Source organism: Benincasa hispida, chromosome 8 (assembly GCF_009727055.1).
Source record: "Benincasa hispida cultivar B227 chromosome 8, ASM972705v1, whole genome shotgun sequence".
NCBI lineage: Eukaryota > Viridiplantae > Streptophyta > Magnoliopsida > Cucurbitales > Cucurbitaceae > Benincasa > Benincasa hispida.
In genome coordinates this window covers 8,425,119-8,445,721 of record NC_052356.1, presented here as the reverse complement: position 1 = coordinate 8,445,721, position 20,603 = coordinate 8,425,119, and the positions used below count along the sequence as shown (strand labels likewise).

The 20,603-nt window shown below is 28.1% G+C and overlaps 2 protein-coding genes across 2 annotated transcripts; both read right to left on the bottom strand.

Moving 5' to 3' along the window:
* Positions 1–2,419: 2,419 nt before the first annotated feature.
* Positions 2,420–3,960, bottom strand: LOC120082857 (probable xyloglucan endotransglucosylase/hydrolase protein 32). Its single transcript, XM_039038201.1, has 4 exons — positions 3,687–3,960; positions 3,360–3,460; positions 2,926–3,143; positions 2,420–2,830 (listed from the first exon to the last, which is right to left on the bottom strand). The coding sequence occupies exons 1-4, from the start codon at positions 3,889–3,891 to the stop codon at positions 2,464–2,466; spliced, it is 891 nt and encodes a 296-aa protein (XP_038894129.1). The 5' UTR covers positions 3,892–3,960; the 3' UTR covers positions 2,420–2,463.
* Positions 3,961–8,970: 5,010 nt separating this feature from the next.
* On the bottom strand, positions 8,971–10,485 carry LOC120082856 (probable xyloglucan endotransglucosylase/hydrolase protein 32). The gene is made up of 4 exons (XM_039038199.1): positions 10,199–10,485; positions 9,872–9,972; positions 9,438–9,655; positions 8,971–9,342 (listed from the first exon to the last, which is right to left on the bottom strand). The coding sequence occupies exons 1-4, from the start codon at positions 10,401–10,403 to the stop codon at positions 8,976–8,978; spliced, it is 891 nt and encodes a 296-aa protein (XP_038894127.1). The 5' UTR covers positions 10,404–10,485; the 3' UTR covers positions 8,971–8,975.
* Positions 10,486–20,603: the final 10,118 nt, after the last annotated feature.

Sequence of the window (20,603 nt, the reverse complement as noted above, 5' to 3'; positions counted from 1 at the left end):
CTAGTATTATATGAAAAGGCATTAATCTTTTTATCTCTAGTGCATGTTGTAGATTTGACACATTTTAAAATCCTTCTATGAGCCTCTCATCTCTCCAAAATATTGACTTGCCAAGTTTCACTACCCTAATGGGAAAAAAATTGAGAAATGGGTAGAATTAAATTTTCCTTTTGGCAAATGCAAGCTGCCATGAATGAACACATGTGAGGATGAAAGGTAGAAAAACAGAGAGATGTGGCATGTGCTAGTAGTGGACCATGCCCCATTGCCCTTGGAATATTACTCATCATTCACACACCCATATTATATTCTTAGTCCAAATTTAAAAATATAAAAAAATATTTTCTTAGCATTGTTGTGTGTGAAAGGTGGAAAGTGGATGCCTAAAGATGAGAATTTGTTAACAAATTAGGAGAGGGCTAATTAGTCAATAAGCAGGTGCCACTAGCCTTGGACTAGATTTTTGACATTTGAATATAATAAATATATAAAAAAAAATAAATAAAAAGTCGATCAAAGTGAACACGGTTGAACGATAAGTAACATGCATTTTTTTCAATGAGATCAGATGTCCGAATTTACATATATATTCCTTGACTTGATAGAAAATTAAACCGAAGAATACATTAAATATTTTAAACTAAAAATATATCAAAGAATTAACTTTAAACTTTCAATGGTACTGATCAAATTAAATTCAATGTTTAAGAGTAAAAATTGATTTTTTTTCTTCCATTTATTAAGTTGGTAACAACATTAAAACGAGAAATATATTTTTTTTAAGACTAACAAACTATTCGAATTGATATTTTGGAATGAATATGAACTTCTATATATATAAAGAGAAGAGATTTAAACCTATGACCTATAAAAGAGATGTTTTAATAGTTTTAATCGAACTAAAGTTATATCGTTTGGAATTAAAACAATATTTTCAAAGCGAAATTTCTTCCTACATTACCGACTGGTTAGCTTTCAATTCGTAACAAGTTTAGAGGTCAATTTTGTTTCTAACTAGTTTTCTTCCATGTATATTGAAAAGTTTACTCATAAGTAAGGGGAAGTAGAGCAATTGTGGTCCTGTTTTTAGTTCACGAGTGGACAGTTGAATTGCATTGCACCATAAGCCAAAGACAATTTAGGCTCACGAGTGTCCTCTGTTTTTGCCTTGCAAACGTAGAAACAATCTTTTAAACTAAACCTACCAACCCCACCTCTCAACCAATCACGACAAGAACAATTCACGATCAAGGAATTAAATAAAAAATCGATACACTGATTTACGTAGTTATCAAATTATTAATGATGTGTTAACTACAGTTATGAATAGGGAGAGACACTGTTTTATTATCTTAAGAAGTAATAGAGTATAAAATACATTGATATTTATGCAAGTAAGAATTAGAAAATTTCTATAGCATTCTTTTTAAGTCGAAAATAGAAATGACTCAAAATAAAGCACAAAATTGAAGCTGAATAGTAATTTTCATATTCAAGAGATATGAAGCATCAAATAACAGATAATATTAAAATTTTTATGTGTGATTGTTTAGAACTTCAGATAACATATTCATGGCATTTTAATGAATAAAATTGTAGCTTCTAGTATTCCAGTAAACCATATAATTATTCTTAATTTTTCTAATAATAGGAAACATTGGATTACCAGCTAGGAATATAAACACAAGCCCACAAGCATTAACCCTTTTTAGTGTCCCAATCATTACATGAAAAGTGACAAAAGTGAAATATGGTTCTCTTCATAGATATAGCCTATTAAGGTGCCAGTAGGTTATGTTTTTGTCCCTAATTATATAATTTGTTCTTTTTTTTTTTACAACAAAAATTGTTTTTTAAAAAATGTAACAAAATAACTTTATTTTGGTTAAATTGAAAATTCAGTCTTTATAGATGGGAGAAAATTTGAATCTAATCCAAAATGTTTGATAAAATTCTCTAGACTATTTACGAGAATTTTATCAAACTACAAGAACTATTTACAAAGATTTATCAAATTATAAGGACTAAATTCTAATTTTTAATATTATAATGACTACATTTTAACTTTTTACAGACCGTATTTCTATTTAATCATTTATTTTATGTGAAGAGACAGCGACAAAAAAACTGTTTCATAGAAATGGCATCTTGACAGAATCCATGGGACCCAAGAGATGATTTCATTTATTCCATTGATGGTAAGAAAACAAGACAAAACAAAAGAAAAAGGGAAATGGCCAATGCAAATACAATCCTTTGAAAGACTTGGAGGGCCTAACACAACTTTTTTTTTCCTTGACCTCTCTCAAATCTCCCAACTTTTTTTCTTTATAAAAAAAAAAAGAAAAAAAAAAACATAATTTTCTTAATCATTGATCACTTCACTCCTAACAACAAACACCCAAGTATTATATTCAATTTTTCAATCCCAAAAGGAGAAAAAAAAAAAGTAGACTTTTTGGATCAACACTCAGGAGTTAGGGTGTGATCTCTTCTTGGATCATGACAATAGTTGTACACCAAGTAATTGCTTTGCACCCACTCCATGGCCTTCTCTTGCTGCTGGCTCAACCCGCCGCGCCCGCCCCCGCTCGGCCCACTGTTGAGCGGACGACATGATGCTGCCCCATCTGTCGCACACCCGCCGAGCTTGAAGTTGTTATATCTTCCGATAAACGGTTGGTATTTGTAATCAGCCTTATATTTTCCATCCTCTGTCGCCCATGATGATGCGTCCCATATCGATCCGTACACCCACATTGGCTTCACTGGAAATGTCGCGTCACTCTTCCTCTCGTACCTCCTAATTGGCACGTCGTCTACCAAGAATCTGCAGTCATATGGATAAAATTTATAGACGGTTTGAAAGTACAGGGACCAAATATGTAATTTTTTTTTTTTTAACTATGTTAGCTTTGAACGTACATGATTTCTTCTGGAGTCCATAAAATGGCGTAATTGTGGAAATCTTGAGTTGGGTCAAACCAAAGATGGAACCTCATTTCCCTCCCTATGATATTTCCATCTCCACTCCCTCTCATAAACACATTTGTTTGTAGAATATATGGTTTGTCGAACGTTGTTCCAAGAAACTCAATGTCAATCTCATCGTGATTTCCTGGGTAATCTTCGTTGTTCGAAAGCTACAAATCCAAAAAGAAAAATGATAAGAAGTGCATAAATTAAAGTACCATTAATCTCTCATAACTTCAAGCTAACATTAGATTATAGAAAATTTAATTATTTATTCATATCCAACAAGTAACTTCGAACAAGATTCCGTCCTCTCATACTATGTTAAATTACCTATTAAGTTAAAAGAAATTAAGAAAAAAACATTATCATAGAACAACACTTACATAAAAAGATGTGATAACTCCTGCAGTGTAGCCAGGATGAAGCTTAATGGCAGCTCCAAAGTAGCCTGATTGATATCTATGGAGGGACTTGAATCCACTGCCTGTTTAAGAACAAAAAAAATCAAATCAAAACAAAACAAAAAAAAAAAAAAGTTAAAATTTCCACTCAATTAAGTTACTAACTATAAATTATGTATCATTCTTAAATATTATCTAATGAACTCTAATTAGAGGAAAAAAAAATAGACACAAAACTTCGTACTTTAATACCATGTTAAAGTACGAGTGAACTTAAAAACTTAATCTGATAGGTTACCGTATATATACCTGAGGAACTGTCGAGCCAGATAGTTAAAGTTCCTTGGTCGACTTTTTGGTGTTGAGAGCCCCATCGATTACGAAAACCTTGATCAAAGCCAATGGATTGAACTTGGTTGCTTGGAAAATAGCCAGGGGAGGGAGGATTTTGGGAAGAGGTGAAAGAGAAGAAGAAAAAGAGAGAGAGAAGAATGAGAAAATAAGAATGAGCCATTTTTTTGAAGAGATCAGAGGAAGTGTGAGGAATGTTGAAGGAGAGAAAAGTTTTGTTATTTTGTGGAATTGTATGAAAAAGGTGAAGGAATGGATTTGGTATAAATAGAAAGATTAGAGGACCCACAAAAGAGAAATTAAAACATGATAAAACTTTGGTTGATGGGGAAGTTGGAAAATGGACTTGGGGAGAGACAAATTATTATTATTATTACAAAATTTGGGGTTATAAAATAAATATTAATTTATGTAGGAAAATTAACAAATAAAAGTCCAAAAACTTTATGATGGGGTTTGCATTTTTAAATGTGGAAATTTGGTTTTCTGTTTATTAACTGAAAACTTGTTCAGTTGGAAAAGGTAATATAAGAGAGAGAGGGGGGGAAAAAAAACATGAGAAGACATAAGGACAGTGGGTTAACTCAAAGATATGGAACACCTTTGCTGTTGCCATGTTGTTTTGCAGAAATTTTCAGATTTTGTTTTCAAAAAACAAAAATTTACTTTTGTTTAGCAATTAAAATATATGTATGATATGTCAAGTCAATATTAAGGTTTAATAAATATTTTTGATATCTCGTATTAACACTTGTATAAAATAGTTTGGAGAAAGTTAGAATTTAGTTCGTATGGTTTATAACTAGAATTAATTTAGTCCTTAAGATTTGATAAAGCTCTCATAAATAGTCGTCCCTATGGTAGAGACCTATAAAGCACAAATACTTCATGTGAGGCAAAGAATCCGTATCAGACACGTATAGGATACCGATACTTTTCAGATACGATCTAATATGCAATTTGACGTATCTATTTCGATACGAACCTTTTTTTTTTAAAGAAAAAAAGACAAGCAACTCATCTAATTTTTCCCAATCTAAAACTAGGCAACTTATTTAAAAAAACACACTACTCGAGTCCAAAACTAAAAGAAAAAAAAAATAACGGACTAAACCCTAGACTAGAATCATCCAATCTCCATCTACACATTTGAATCCCCATAAAATCCACCAAAATATGAACCATTTGGATATCTTCAACAACTCAATAAAGAAGTTCTTCGTTTATTTTCATACTTCTCCCTCTAATCTTCTTCTTCTTCTTCTTTGCAATATGAGTCGTTGTTCTATTAAATTTTATTAACTATTGTACTTCAACAACTTATATGTTTCTTTTTTTATATTGTATTTCAGTATTTGTTTTCTATTTTGTGCTATTGTTATTAACTTGTATACTAAATTTATCTATATTCTAGATTTTTTTAAAGAAAAAGAAAATGTATCTTCAACGTATCAGTATCTTCGTTTTTTACAAATATATATATTAAAAATATTAAAAAAATGATGCATCCTTAGACGTATCCGTATCTTAGTTTTTTAGAAATTGACGAATCGTCGTATCCGATCGTATCCGTATTGTGTAGCCATATCTGTATCTGTGCTTCATAGGTAGAGACTATTTGTGATGATTTTATCAAACCCATATAGAATATTTATGAGATTTTATCAAACCACAAAGTACTAAATTCTAACTTTTAAACCCATAGGATCAAATTCTAATTTTTGTTCAAACCATAGGGGCCAAATTTATAATTTAACCATATAAATACTAATAATAAGATTGTGAAAAAAACACTAATTATTAAGTTAAATAATTAACTTTTATAAATGGTTCAATTTATAGGAATATTAGTGAATATCGGTATTTTATCAATATATCCATCGATATATCTAGTAAAATATAAATCTCGATATGGAAATTCTCATCGATTTTTTAATCCTTACTTTTATTAACTTATTTAACTTGGGTTTAAATAATACTTTAGTTCATGAACTTTTGATTTGGTTCATTTTGATCATTGTGTTTTCAAAATGTTCACTTTGGTCCCTGTACTTTTGATTTTGATTTATTTTAGTTATCTTTCTAAATGTTCATTTTTGACCATATACTTAATTTTAAAAAGTGATCATTTTAGTCGCTTATAAAAATCAAATAAACTTAAAAATGAATGAACTAAGATGGTAACTTTTTAAAAGGACAGAGACTGAATTCTAAATATTTTAAAGGTATAGGGGCCAAAATAAATCAAAGTTAAAAGTGAAATGACCAAAATAACATTTTAAAAGTAGAGATATTAAGATAAACCAAAGTCAAAAAGTAGAAGACCAAAGTAATATTTACAAACTCTCGTAATTGTTAGATGCACAATATTGAAATTAGACACGTCTATATTGTGGAATTTGAGATGTTCTTCAAAAAATTCTATCCGTTTCATTTGTTAAGATAACTAAGTTAAATATATAATGAAAATTATGGAAATAAATTTAACTCAACAGTAATTATCATGTCTCATTTTTAGTTGGAGATTCGATTCCATCCCTTCGATTGCTGTAATTAAAAAAAAAAAAAAACATGATGGAAAATTGTGAAGAACTGTCGGCCAAATTATTGTTCCGGCTATATTTAATATAGTTTGAAGTGAATTTGGTAATAATGATTGGCAATCTACATCCTTGGATACTGTAATCTATATCCTTTTAACTGGACCACAACATACTTACTTAAAAGTCAATAGTAGTTTCTAATTGAAAATGGAGTAAGCTATTGAAAAGGTCTCATTCCACCATGTAAACCTAGCTAGGGCTAGGAAGCAATCATTTATTTTACCTTCTAATTTTCTTTCATAAATTTTATTCATGTCATAACTCAGATCTTTTTTATCAGTTCAATAATCGATTCTAATTAATATTTTGACATTTGATATCAAATACGCATTAATTAGCTAAGTTTTTTTTATATCAAATACGCTCATCAACGTAAGTTTTTTTTTTCTAATTTAAATTATTTTTCTTATTCCTAAAAATGGTGTGAAAACCAATGATGATTTATGTCAATCATCAAATAACAACAACCAAATTTGTTTAAACTAATGTTTGGACAGTTCACTTTTATGATAATTTAATTGACATGTTATAACGACGATTTCGACCTTTGTTCGATATATTCATCTCACATAATAAAGCATCTCCTTCAATCTAGGAAATAAAAATCTTTGATATAACACAACCAAAATCCTAATGCAAACATAGGTGGTCTTTTCATGGAAACAGTTTAAAGTATAGTAATTTGATTATAAAACTTTGACATGATATGATATGAATTGATCATATTTTCAAAAACACTGTTTCAAAGCCTTATTCATAAAAGAATCTTAATTATTAATAAGACTACATTAAAAAGTACTTTACTAATCATCTGGAAAAGTACTTTGCATGAGAGAAAAAAAATGATAATATAAATTAAGGGCTTTGACAAGTCGCATTTTTCATATATTTCATGCAGGAAAAAAGCCATTTTTGTAGACCATAAGGAAAATAATAATAATATTGATGTGGTTGAAGATTGGGCGGCCGAGGTTGGGCCTGTTTGGCCGACAAGTCGGATAGATTTGGATGAAGAAAGTCGATTGATCGACAGCCAGCCAAAGAAGTAAATGATTATAGAGATCCAAGTGGAATTAATATATCTTTAAGGACCCACTTCCCTTTAATGTTTATACGACTTAGACTCTTTTAATTGGAAAATTTTTCTTGTATTTTGTTAATAGTATGTTACTCTTTTTTTCCCTTACATTAATTTTTTTCCCATAAAAAATATTCAAATGTTGTATTCGTTTCTAAGTCATATTAGTTGATATATAATTAAATTTATCTTTATCAATCAACTTAAATTTTTGGGTCAATTGGTGATTTAAGATAATATCAAAACAAAGAATCTAGAAAGGTTCTGTATTCAAATCACATTTGCTTTTGGGTCAATCGATAATTTAGAATTTCACTTATTTTTTTCATCTCTACATTATTCATTTGGTATGTGTGAAAATTGGAAGTTTTGGGGACTTTAGGGTGGTTTAGTTTGTGGGAAAATATAGATTTTTTTTTTTTTAATTAATGGATGTATTAAGAGTTGAGAGGGTCTATATTAGTAAACATAATAAATAATATTTTGCTAATAGGAATAATTGGTCTTTCTATATTTTAAGAGTTTAGTGTGATATTCCCTCCCTTTGTCCTTAAAATTACTTTATTTTGGCTTTAGTTTGATTGAAAATGTGTAGCTAGCTTTAATTTGTGGTCATTACTTATGTATAATAGTTTTATTTTGCATCTCTAACATTATTAATCTTTTGAAAAATGATTAATAGGTTACTTTTTGGTAGATGATCCAGAAACATATGGTTCAAAACAAAAAATTTAAGTCTCGTTTGGTAATTATTGAACTTTTCGCTTTGTATTTTCAGTACTTGTTTTCTCTCATTATCTTATTCATGATGTGAACAATAGAAATCTTAGCCAATTTTTTAAAACTATTATTTTTTAGTTTCCAAAATATGAATTGATTTTTTTAAATAAAATGTCACTCCTAAAATGTAGCCAATATAATTTAGAAACCAATGGATAGAAGTAGGATTGTACACTTAATTTTCAAAAATCAAATGATGATCAAACGATGTCATTTTATTTTTTATTTTTGTTTTTGAAAATTAAGTCTATGGATACTATTTCTACCTCCAAATTTCTTGTTAACTACTTTTCACCAATGATTTCAAAAACTAAGCCAAATTTTGAGAACTAAAAAAAGTAACGTTCAAAGAGTTGTTTTTGTTTTTGGAATTTGATGACTAAAAATTCAACCATTGTACTTAAGAAAGATACAAATCTTGGTAAGAAACGTGAATGAAATAGGCTTAATTTTAAAATAAAAAATCAAAAACGAAAAACTAAGGCCTCGTTTGGTAACTATTTTGTTTTTTGTTATTGAAAATTAAGCCTATAAACACTACTTTCACATCCAATTTTCTTCCTTTATTATCTAACTTTCACGGATGGTTTAAAGAACCAAGTCAAATTTTGAAAACTAAAAAAAGTAGCTTTCAAAAAATTGTTATTATTTTTAAAATTTAAATAAGAATTTGAACATTGCAATTGAGAAAGATGAAAAGTTGTCAAAAAAAAAAAAAAAAAAAAAAAGTTATCAAACAGGTCTTAAATGATTATCAAACGNAAAAAAAAAAGTAGACTTTTTGGATCAACACTCAGGAGTTAGGGTGTGATCTCTTCTTGGATCATGACAATAGTTGTACACCAAGTAATTGCTTTGCACCCACTCCATGGCCTTCTCTTGCTGCTGGCTCAACCCGCCGCGCCCGCCCCCGCTCGGCCCACTGTTGAGCGGACGACATGATGCTGCCCCATCTGTCGCACACCCGCCGAGCTTGAAGTTGTTATATCTTCCGATAAACGGTTGGTATTTGTAATCAGCCTTATATTTTCCATCCTCTGTCGCCCATGATGATGCGTCCCATATCGATCCGTACACCCACATTGGCTTCACTGGAAATGTCGCGTCACTCTTCCTCTCGTACCTCCTAATTGGCACGTCGTCTACCAAGAATCTGCAGTCATATGGATAAAATTTATAGACGGTTTGAAAGTACAGGGACCAAATATGTAATTTTTTTTTTTTTAACTATGTTAGCTTTGAACGTACATGATTTCTTCTGGAGTCCATAAAATGGCGTAATTGTGGAAATCTTGAGTTGGGTCAAACCAAAGATGGAACCTCATTTCCCTCCCTATGATATTTCCATCTCCACTCCCTCTCATAAACACATTTGTTTGTAGAATATATGGTTTGTCGAACGTTGTTCCAAGAAACTCAATGTCAATCTCATCGTGATTTCCTGGGTAATCTTCGTTGTTCGAAAGCTACAAATCCAAAAAGAAAAATGATAAGAAGTGCATAAATTAAAGTACCATTAATCTCTCATAACTTCAAGCTAACATTAGATTATAGAAAATTTAATTATTTATTCATATCCAACAAGTAACTTCGAACAAGATTCCGTCCTCTCATACTATGTTAAATTACCTATTAAGTTAAAAGAAATTAAGAAAAAAACATTATCATAGAACAACACTTACATAAAAAGATGTGATAACTCCTGCAGTGTAGCCAGGATGAAGCTTAATGGCAGCTCCAAAGTAGCCTGATTGATATCTATGGAGGGACTTGAATCCACTGCCTGTTTAAGAACAAAAAAAATCAAATCAAAACAAAACAAAAAAAAAAAAAAGTTAAAATTTCCACTCAATTAAGTTACTAACTATAAATTATGTATCATTCTTAAATATTATCTAATGAACTCTAATTAGAGGAAAAAAAAATAGACACAAAACTTCGTACTTTAATACCATGTTAAAGTACGAGTGAACTTAAAAACTTAATCTGATAGGTTACCGTATATATACCTGAGGAACTGTCGAGCCAGATAGTTAAAGTTCCTTGGTCGACTTTTTGGTGTTGAGAGCCCCATCGATTACGAAAACCTTGATCAAAGCCAATGGATTGAACTTGGTTGCTTGGAAAATAGCCAGGGGAGGGAGGATTTTGGGAAGAGGTGAAAGAGAAGAAGAAAAAGAGAGAGAGAAGAATGAGAAAATAAGAATGAGCCATTTTTTTGAAGAGATCAGAGGAAGTGTGAGGAATGTTGAAGGAGAGAAAAGTTTTGTTATTTTGTGGAATTGTATGAAAAAGGTGAAGGAATGGATTTGGTATAAATAGAAAGATTAGAGGACCCACAAAAGAGAAATTAAAACATGATAAAACTTTGGTTGATGGGGAAGTTGGAAAATGGACTTGGGGAGAGACAAATTATTATTATTATTACAAAATTTGGGGTTATAAAATAAATATTAATTTATGTAGGAAAATTAACAAATAAAAGTCCAAAAACTTTATGATGGGGTTTGCATTTTTAAATGTGGAAATTTGGTTTTCTGTTTATTAACTGAAAACTTGTTCAGTTGGAAAAGGTAATATAAGAGAGAGAGGGGGGGAAAAAAAACATGAGAAGACATAAGGACAGTGGGTTAACTCAAAGATATGGAACACCTTTGCTGTTGCCATGTTGTTTTGCAGAAATTTTCAGATTTTGTTTTCAAAAAACAAAAATTTACTTTTGTTTAGCAATTAAAATATATGTATGATATGTCAAGTCAATATTAAGGTTTAATAAATATTTTTGATATCTCGTATTAACACTTGTATAAAATAGTTTGGAGAAAGTTAGAATTTAGTTCGTATGGTTTATAACTAGAATTAATTTAGTCCTTAAGATTTGATAAAGCTCTCATAAATAGTCGTCCCTATGGTAGAGACCTATAAAGCACAAATACTTCATGTGAGGCAAAGAATCCGTATCAGACACGTATAGGATACCGATACTTTTCAGATACGATCTAATATGCAATTTGACGTATCTATTTCGATACGAACCTTTTTTTTTTAAAGAAAAAAAGACAAGCAACTCATCTAATTTTTCCCAATCTAAAACTAGGCAACTTATTTAAAAAAACACACTACTCGAGTCCAAAACTAAAAGAAAAAAAAAATAACGGACTAAACCCTAGACTAGAATCATCCAATCTCCATCTACACATTTGAATCCCCATAAAATCCACCAAAATATGAACCATTTGGATATCTTCAACAACTCAATAAAGAAGTTCTTCGTTTATTTTCATACTTCTCCCTCTAATCTTCTTCTTCTTCTTCTTTGCAATATGAGTCGTTGTTCTATTAAATTTTATTAACTATTGTACTTCAACAACTTATATGTTTCTTTTTTTATATTGTATTTCAGTATTTGTTTTCTATTTTGTGCTATTGTTATTAACTTGTATACTAAATTTATCTATATTCTAGATTTTTTTAAAGAAAAAGAAAATGTATCTTCAACGTATCAGTATCTTCGTTTTTTACAAATATATATATTAAAAATATTAAAAAAATGATGCATCCTTAGACGTATCCGTATCTTAGTTTTTTAGAAATTGACGAATCGTCGTATCCGATCGTATCCGTATTGTGTAGCCATATCTGTATCTGTGCTTCATAGGTAGAGACTATTTGTGATGATTTTATCAAACCCATATAGAATATTTATGAGATTTTATCAAACCACAAAGTACTAAATTCTAACTTTTAAACCCATAGGATCAAATTCTAATTTTTGTTCAAACCATAGGGGCCAAATTTATAATTTAACCATATAAATACTAATAATAAGATTGTGAAAAAAACACTAATTATTAAGTTAAATAATTAACTTTTATAAATGGTTCAATTTATAGGAATATTAGTGAATATCGGTATTTTATCAATATATCCATCGATATATCTAGTAAAATATAAATCTCGATATGGAAATTCTCATCGATTTTTTAATCCTTACTTTTATTAACTTATTTAACTTGGGTTTAAATAATACTTTAGTTCATGAACTTTTGATTTGGTTCATTTTGATCATTGTGTTTTCAAAATGTTCACTTTGGTCCCTGTACTTTTGATTTTGATTTATTTTAGTTATCTTTCTAAATGTTCATTTTTGACCATATACTTAATTTTAAAAAGTGATCATTTTAGTCGCTTATAAAAATCAAATAAACTTAAAAATGAATGAACTAAGATGGTAACTTTTTAAAAGGACAGAGACTGAATTCTAAATATTTTAAAGGTATAGGGGCCAAAATAAATCAAAGTTAAAAGTGAAATGACCAAAATAACATTTTAAAAGTAGAGATATTAAGATAAACCAAAGTCAAAAAGTAGAAGACCAAAGTAATATTTACAAACTCTCGTAATTGTTAGATGCACAATATTGAAATTAGACACGTCTATATTGTGGAATTTGAGATGTTCTTCAAAAAATTCTATCCGTTTCATTTGTTAAGATAACTAAGTTAAATATATAATGAAAATTATGGAAATAAATTTAACTCAACAGTAATTATCATGTCTCATTTTTAGTTGGAGATTCGATTCCATCCCTTCGATTGCTGTAATTAAAAAAAAAAAAAAACATGATGGAAAATTGTGAAGAACTGTCGGCCAAATTATTGTTCCGGCTATATTTAATATAGTTTGAAGTGAATTTGGTAATAATGATTGGCAATCTACATCCTTGGATACTGTAATCTATATCCTTTTAACTGGACCACAACATACTTACTTAAAAGTCAATAGTAGTTTCTAATTGAAAATGGAGTAAGCTATTGAAAAGGTCTCATTCCACCATGTAAACCTAGCTAGGGCTAGGAAGCAATCATTTATTTTACCTTCTAATTTTCTTTCATAAATTTTATTCATGTCATAACTCAGATCTTTTTTATCAGTTCAATAATCGATTCTAATTAATATTTTGACATTTGATATCAAATACGCATTAATTAGCTAAGTTTTTTTTATATCAAATACGCTCATCAACGTAAGTTTTTTTTTTCTAATTTAAATTATTTTTCTTATTCCTAAAAATGGTGTGAAAACCAATGATGATTTATGTCAATCATCAAATAACAACAACCAAATTTGTTTAAACTAATGTTTGGACAGTTCACTTTTATGATAATTTAATTGACATGTTATAACGACGATTTCGACCTTTGTTCGATATATTCATCTCACATAATAAAGCATCTCCTTCAATCTAGGAAATAAAAATCTTTGATATAACACAACCAAAATCCTAATGCAAACATAGGTGGTCTTTTCATGGAAACAGTTTAAAGTATAGTAATTTGATTATAAAACTTTGACATGATATGATATGAATTGATCATATTTTCAAAAACACTGTTTCAAAGCCTTATTCATAAAAGAATCTTAATTATTAATAAGACTACATTAAAAAGTACTTTACTAATCATCTGGAAAAGTACTTTGCATGAGAGAAAAAAAATGATAATATAAATTAAGGGCTTTGACAAGTCGCATTTTTCATATATTTCATGCAGGAAAAAAGCCATTTTTGTAGACCATAAGGAAAATAATAATAATATTGATGTGGTTGAAGATTGGGCGGCCGAGGTTGGGCCTGTTTGGCCGACAAGTCGGATAGATTTGGATGAAGAAAGTCGATTGATCGACAGCCAGCCAAAGAAGTAAATGATTATAGAGATCCAAGTGGAATTAATATATCTTTAAGGACCCACTTCCCTTTAATGTTTATACGACTTAGACTCTTTTAATTGGAAAATTTTTCTTGTATTTTGTTAATAGTATGTTACTCTTTTTTTCCCTTACATTAATTTTTTTCCCATAAAAAATATTCAAATGTTGTATTCGTTTCTAAGTCATATTAGTTGATATATAATTAAATTTATCTTTATCAATCAACTTAAATTTTTGGGTCAATTGGTGATTTAAGATAATATCAAAACAAAGAATCTAGAAAGGTTCTGTATTCAAATCACATTTGCTTTTGGGTCAATCGATAATTTAGAATTTCACTTATTTTTTTCATCTCTACATTATTCATTTGGTATGTGTGAAAATTGGAAGTTTTGGGGACTTTAGGGTGGTTTAGTTTGTGGGAAAATATAGATTTTTTTTTTTTTAATTAATGGATGTATTAAGAGTTGAGAGGGTCTATATTAGTAAACATAATAAATAATATTTTGCTAATAGGAATAATTGGTCTTTCTATATTTTAAGAGTTTAGTGTGATATTCCCTCCCTTTGTCCTTAAAATTACTTTATTTTGGCTTTAGTTTGATTGAAAATGTGTAGCTAGCTTTAATTTGTGGTCATTACTTATGTATAATAGTTTTATTTTGCATCTCTAACATTATTAATCTTTTGAAAAATGATTAATAGGTTACTTTTTGGTAGATGATCCAGAAACATATGGTTCAAAACAAAAAATTTAAGTCTCGTTTGGTAATTATTGAACTTTTCGCTTTGTATTTTCAGTACTTGTTTTCTCTCATTATCTTATTCATGATGTGAACAATAGAAATCTTAGCCAATTTTTTAAAACTATTATTTTTTAGTTTCCAAAATATGAATTGATTTTTTTAAATAAAATGTCACTCCTAAAATGTAGCCAATATAATTTAGAAACCAATGGATAGAAGTAGGATTGTACACTTAATTTTCAAAAATCAAATGATGATCAAACGATGTCATTTTATTTTTTATTTTTGTTTTTGAAAATTAAGTCTATGGATACTATTTCTACCTCCAAATTTCTTGTTAACTACTTTTCACCAATGATTTCAAAAACTAAGCCAAATTTTGAGAACTAAAAAAAGTAACGTTCAAAGAGTTGTTTTTGTTTTTGGAATTTGATGACTAAAAATTCAACCATTGTACTTAAGAAAGATACAAATCTTGGTAAGAAACGTGAATGAAATAGGCTTAATTTTAAAATAAAAAATCAAAAACGAAAAACTAAGGCCTCGTTTGGTAACTATTTTGTTTTTTGTTATTGAAAATTAAGCCTATAAACACTACTTTCACATCCAATTTTCTTCCTTTATTATCTAACTTTCACGGATGGTTTAAAGAACCAAGTCAAATTTTGAAAACTAAAAAAAGTAGCTTTCAAAAAATTGTTATTATTTTTAAAATTTAAATAAGAATTTGAAAAAAGTGAATGAAATATACTTAATTTTAAAAAACAAAAACAAAAAATTAAATAGTTATCAAACAGGTCTTAAATGATTATCAAACGGGACATAAATGTATAGATAGAAATGTCAATATTAAAATCAATATTAAAATATGAAGAGAATAGATAGAAAGAAAATATCAATATTAAAATCAAATGCATCGTTGTGTTCTCACACATTTAGACGACCAATTTTCTCTACTTAATTTTTCTTTCATGTATTTCTCGAAGAGAAAAATTATATAAGTTATTAATATTTATAAATACGATTACACTTAATATTCTATATTACTATTGTCCATACAAAGAAGATGGGTCATGTTTCAATATGATTCAATGTATTTTTTAGTCCTATTAAATTTAAGACATTTGAGTTTATATTATTCTAAATATGACTTTACAATAAAGATGCATATTTTTTTTTCTCCTTTTGGTCCTTTTGAAGAAAACAACTATAGAACTTGGTGGAATAGTTTAAGGTATTTTGCTAGTCCAAAGTACACATCTTAAGTATTAAGACTTTTAGATTTCTTTAGAGTCAATAACTAGGAAAATATTTAGATGTATTTGGGTTACACTCGATAAAAAATTGACACTTCAATTTTTTTTATTTTAAAAAATTGATTAAAAAGATGTTTTTATGTGTAGGAAAAGAGAGAGTATGAAAAAAAAGTACAACCTAGACTGCACTTAATTATTGTTCCAATAATTATAATGATAAAATTAAAAAAAAAATAGTTTAAAAGTATTTTACATGTGTTTAATTTAAAGACAACTTTCTTGTCAAAAAGCAAGCCTTTTTATTGCTTTTGAACAAGAAATGCATTATCTGTTAAGAGTTGATTTGTCAACTTTTAACTTACAAATTTGATAAAAGTTAAAATTTAATCTTCTATTACAATTTAGTCTCTATATTTTGATAAAATTTATGGTTGGAACTATCTACCAAATCATAGTAAACTATTTATGAGATTTTATCAAGTCATAAAGACTAAATTCTAACTTTTTATAGAGACTATATTCTAAGTTTCTTCGAATCATAGGGACCAAATTTATCATTAAACTTAAATTGGATTTTATTTCATTGGATGGCTATTTTGATTTTTACTTTTAATTTTGAAAAATAATTCGAAAGCTTTCTTTCTGTTCTCAACTATATTTTATAGAAATGATTGAATGAAAATATTGCTAAGACATTGATTTTAGTGGATTTTTTTTAATTTTTAGAAATATATATTAAAAAATATTTAATTTAACGAATGAACATATCACCCTCTTTAATTAGATACATTATAAACTTTTTTATTATTAATATGACATTCACGTCAGTGAAATTTGGTTGATATTTTTGTTAGATTTTAAAGATTTCGACTATAATCTAATAGAAATGTCGATTAGAAATGTCGATTCACATTGATCATATATTGGTGGCAATTCATGAATGTATAGAAATGCCAATATGTAGATAGAATTAATACTCTATCTATATGTAGTTGTCACATGCTAATAAACTTCTTTTTTTCTCACTAATGTATTTTTCTCTATCAAACTTTATTTGTATCACCATATTGTGACCAGACCCTCACATCGACTAGACAAGATGAATATTGTTGATATATTAAATAAAAATCAAATTGTTTTTATCAATTGGAGGCCTATAATGTGACCCACATTATCGTACCATTATTATATATATTTTCCTATAGACTCTAAAACAATTTTGTTTCATAAAGTATATTCCATATACTTTAGGGACGTTGTAAATATAGACATTAGAACCATAGTAATAACAAAAAAAAATTATAAATATGATCAAATTTAAATAATCTATCAGTGATAGATCATATTATTGGTAGAAATCTATTAGTGATAGACCATATCACTTATCAGTGATAGACCATCACTTGTAAGAGTCTATCAACGATAGAAGTCTATTGCTGATAGAGTTGACTATATTTGCAATTTTTTTTAAATGATGTTATATACTTGGTTATTACTCCTAAAAATGCTACCAATTGCAATTACCCTATACTTTAAGACAATTTTAGTTCACTGTAAAAGAAAAGAACCGTACAGTCTAATATAGTTTTGTCTCATTTGATAACTATTTGGTTTTTAGTTATTAGTTTTTGAAAATTAAACCTCTAAATTTTTTGTTTAATTATCTATTTTTTATAGATATTTTAAACAAACAAAACCCAAATTTGAAAATATAAAATATATATATATATATATATATTTAAAAATATGCTTTTATTTTTAAATTTGGGTTAAAAATTCAATTTCTTTACTTAAGAAAGAGGTGAAGAATTGTTAAAAATTGAAAAGTCTTAATAATTATGAATATACAGAGTTTTTCAATTGAGTTGCTATAGAAATGTCCATTTTCTATTAGGGTTTTTATCGAAACGTTATATAAGTTAAACGATACATATAAAATTAAATGGGTTTTGATTAATAAACTAAAGAATTAATAGAATAAATAGTACAAATGATCTAATGTAGGAGATTATTTATATTAAGCTATTTAATTTTTTTAAGTATTTAATCATTAAAATTATTTCACCAACTCATTAAATTAATTGGTTCATTAATTAACTATACAATTTAAATAAGTGGATTATCTATTTGATATTTGTTTAATTCGTTCATCACTTTTTTTCGTACAGTTATTATATTATTTTAATTTGAACGTATTATCAAAAACAGCACCAAAATATATCTTTCAAACCATTTGGTATAATCAACAAATTAACAAAATAAAATATTTTCCTAACATCATTTATTCTCGTTGAAATATTGTGTGTTTATTTTGAAATTTCATCAACTTATCTCAAACGTGACATGTTTAGTGGCATCTTTCATTTGGAAATAGACATATAATATAGTTTATTATTAAATTTTCTTTTTTGGAATCATTTAGCTAAACTATACTTTCAAGGACAATTTTAATTCACTATATTATTCCAAGAGATAAAACATCATCAATAATTTAGGTTTGAATTTGTTCTCTAATTCTTGAAGTGAATCACATCAACATATTTCGATACCAATTGATTTCATTTTTATTCCAACTCATTTAGATTTCTAGTAAATAAAAATGAAAGAAATAGCATTTGTTTTACTTATTATATAGGAGGATTTTTAAAAATAGAAAAATAAGGGAAATTATTTATATAAAATAGTAAATTTTTAATCTTCTTTGATATAGAGACTAATAGAGGCTGATAGAAGTCTATCAGTGTTTATCGGTGATAGAAACTGATAGAAGTTATCAATGATAAAGGATAATAGGAGTTTATCAATGTCTATCAGTGATAGACTTGATGCTGATAGAAGTTTATCATTGTCTATCAGTATTGTTTTGCTATTTCTGTAAATAGTTTGACATTTTTACTATCTGTGAAAATTTTCCTATTATATATCTTGGAACGTTTGAATTTGTGTCCAATAGATCTAGGATTAGTTGTGAGAACTTTTAAATTTTCGTAAACATTGTTGTTTTAGTTCAACACAATATATATGTAGCGTATAGGAGATTTGAACTTCTAACCTTAAGGTGAAAGTACATACTTCATACTAGTTGAGTTATTGCTCATGTTGGCAAATTTTTATATATAAAATTATCACATATAAAATCGAGAATTTAGAGCTAAAATGAGCATAGTTAAACTAAAATAAAGCACGATCAATCTCGAATTTTGAGATTCAATTATACTTTTCACGTTGTGTCAAAGATAGTAATTGAAAACTGGGGGTTTTTTTCAACTTATATATTAAGTTATACTTGTATCTACTCACTTACTTTGTTATAGGAGATTCTCTTTCATCATACCTTTTTATATGTGTGGTTCAGGTTTACCTCCCTTCATTTTCAAGGGTTAAACAAAAGTTTTTGTGCATTAATCATTTCCTCTAGCGTTAGATAATATAAATAGGTATCTTATTTATTAAAACATAGTGTTAGAGTTGAAGATCCTGAATATTAATTTATCTCAAATTTTTGGGAACTTATTAATGCATTGTATTAAATTCACCTAGATGATTTAACATACCATTTAGAGAGAAGTTTTTGGAAGTACCATAATGTCCTTTCCACTAAAATAAATGAGAAGATGGACCCCACATAATATTTTTATTGAATTGTGGTTGAGTATTAATGAGAGTGGAGCCAACTATACTATTGTATTTTTTTCTTTTCAGTATAATCAGGTGATAGTTGAACCTTTGATCTTTAAAAATTGTATGTATACCAATATGATTGAGTTAAGTTTACCTGAATCAAATGTTAATATACTTATTTTTTCTTTCATTAAAATTAATATTTTGTTTCATTCTTTGTTATTTTTTTTAGCTTCAATAAAAATGTTAAAATGTTGAACCTACATTTTTTATAAAAAAAATATTACTAAATTTGACCAGTTAAATTATTCTTTAAGTTAATGGTTGATTATCTACCTATGGGTCTTGTGTTACCACTATATGTATCATTCTACTGTACAAAAATATTTTGTTGGGAAAACAATAGGAGAAATGTGGGGTTAGGAGAGAAGTCTCAAAATTCAAAATTTGATGTTATAAGATACATCATTGTCATTTAAAAACTTGACACCTATCATTCTCAATTGGGTAGTATAATATTGCTCACTTTTGTTTTCTTCAGAAAGAGAGGTCATTGTCTTGCGAGAAGAAAGAGGTATTGTTTCTATTCCCTACTTTGGAATCTCTCAAAACTCAAAGCAAAGCTTGTGATTAATGATTTGACCATTGATAATCCTACCGTTGAATTAATCAATTGAATTTTAAATTGTAGTTTTTCACACAAAACACATATGTCACACAATATGTCCTAGTAAAGATAGAAACAACGGTAAAATAACAAAGAGCAAATTAAGAATAGACACACATGAACTATTAACCCACACTACTACAAAACTAGGCTTTAATGTCGGTTTAAAACTGACATTATAAGGGTACAATGTCGGTTGCAAACCGACATTGAAGATCGTGTTATAAAATGTCTTCAATGTCGATTGTCTTTAATGTTGGTCTAAAACCGACATTATAGATAATCAAGATTTTAATGTCAGTTTTCGACCAACATTGAATTCCATCTTCAATGTCGATTTCGACCGACATTGAACATCATGTTCAATATCGATTTGTCACCTACTTTTTGTCAATAATTGTCTGATATTAAATGT